The 1,422-nt window shown below is 35.4% G+C and overlaps 1 protein-coding gene across 1 annotated transcript; it reads left to right on the top strand.

Moving 5' to 3' along the window:
- The first annotated feature begins 236 nt into the window (after positions 1 to 236).
- Positions 237 to 1,212, top strand: LOC149035121 (uncharacterized). Its single transcript, XM_089192670.1, has 3 exons — positions 237 to 564; positions 686 to 783; positions 1,063 to 1,212. Exons 1-3 carry the CDS (start codon positions 373 to 375, stop codon positions 1,139 to 1,141), a joined length of 369 nt encoding a protein of 122 aa, XP_089048796.1. The 5' UTR covers positions 237 to 372; the 3' UTR covers positions 1,142 to 1,212.
- Positions 1,213 to 1,422: the final 210 nt, after the last annotated feature.

Genomic DNA, 1,422 nt, shown 5'->3' with positions numbered 1-1,422 from the left:
AAAAAAAGTTTGCTCTGCTTTTGCCACTGTTGCAGTGTGGTACGATACAAACCTGTCTGTTTTACATACAGTGTTAACCAAAGTCATGTTTCCAAAATGCACATCTTTTTTAGATGCAGAAAGCACAGTGTCGAAAGAATTATCGTAAGTGTCTATTTCTTTTTTCTGAAACTGTTTTCTTATTGGTACTCATTGAGTGGTTTCAGGTTTCTGTCTAGTCTATTTGATATCTTTCTAATTGCCTGATGAATATGGCGAGCTGTTTTCTGCTTGTGTTTTGAACTTTTGTTTCGTTGTTTTACTGTTAGCAGTCATTGTCTTTCTGTTGTCAAATGCCATTGATAGCTAACCTACTTTTCTGTTTCTTTTCGAATGTTTATTTGTAACCTGTCTCTACACAGAAATCAACGCGACTTTCAAGGCAATTTGCCCATGGCTACTTTGAATGGATGTGCCCAGCCTAGTTTTTCCGCGGGAAATGAGACCATGAATGAGAAGCTCCAAAGTGAACCGTCTGTCCAACGGGAGAGTTTATATGCCGAACTGTGTCCTCAGTCAGTGATGGTAATTATACATAAAATAGAACGAAAACTACCCATTAGGATCCAAATATTATTTTCAAAAAACAAAAACAAAAAATATTCATTTAAAATTTTCCAAACCAATAAAACTGTCTATTTCGTAGACGCCTGAAGGGAACGATTCACGAACGTACGCGTCGATTGATAAATCTACAAGAGAAGCAAAAGATATTGAATATGAGATTCCGATACCAACTCAAAGGTATGTTAGTCGCCATCGTGAAACGTGTCAAAAGCTATGGTGGATTGTTTGTTAGACATTTAGCGATAATTTTAGATTATAAAGCTGAAGTAAAGCACTTAGAATTTGGGAGGTGTTTATTTCATGGGTGGCAATCGAGTCCACAGATTTTCCTCCCTGCTCTAAAACCTATGTAGCCTTAAAATTCCGGTTTATTCATTCCTCACATCAATTGACAGCTAACCTAGATTTGTTTCTTCTTTTTTTTGCTGTTTGCTTTTTACTTATTTATTTATTTAGGATCCAACGTAAACCGTTTGTCCAGCGGGAGGGTGTATATAGAGCGCTGTGTCCAGAGCCAATGATGGTAATGAAGTAATTACGCAAAAAATGAATTTAAATTACCTAATATGATCCCCATATGGGTTTGCAACATTAGATTACAAACAAACAAAAAAACAACAACAGAAAAAAACAAAAAAAACAAAACAAAAAATTAAATTAAAAAAAAAATGCGATACGGAGGGATCACATTTGGAAACAGGCATTACGTTACAATACCACTAGTCTAAAGTTTTAGCCGTATTTCTACCGATTAAAGACTCTATATTACTGAAAGATGTGGTAGATTAATTTATGACCTCAACAGCAAGCACAACA

Source organism: Pocillopora damicornis, chromosome 13 (assembly GCF_964200805.1).
Source record: "Pocillopora damicornis chromosome 13, jaPocDami1.2, whole genome shotgun sequence".
Classification (NCBI taxonomy): domain Eukaryota; kingdom Metazoa; phylum Cnidaria; class Anthozoa; order Scleractinia; family Pocilloporidae; genus Pocillopora; species Pocillopora damicornis.
Note: the sequence above shows the minus strand (reverse complement) of the source record. Positions and strands in the feature narration are given on the sequence as shown.

What these genes read in the sequence shown, in the direction of transcription:
- LOC149035121 (XM_089192670.1), top strand. Translation starts at nt 373, where the DNA reads ATGTTTATTTGTAACCTGTCTCTACACAGAAATCAACGCGACTTTCAA. An exon ending in TGTGTCCTCAGTCAGTGATG is followed by an intron (nt 565 to 685) that starts GTAATTATACAT and finishes TCTATTTCGTAG; the next exon opens with ACGCCTGAAGGGAACGATTC. An exon ending in ATTCCGATACCAACTCAAAG is followed by an intron (nt 784 to 1,062) that starts GTATGTTAGTCG and finishes TTATTTATTTAG; the next exon opens with GATCCAACGTAAACCGTTTG.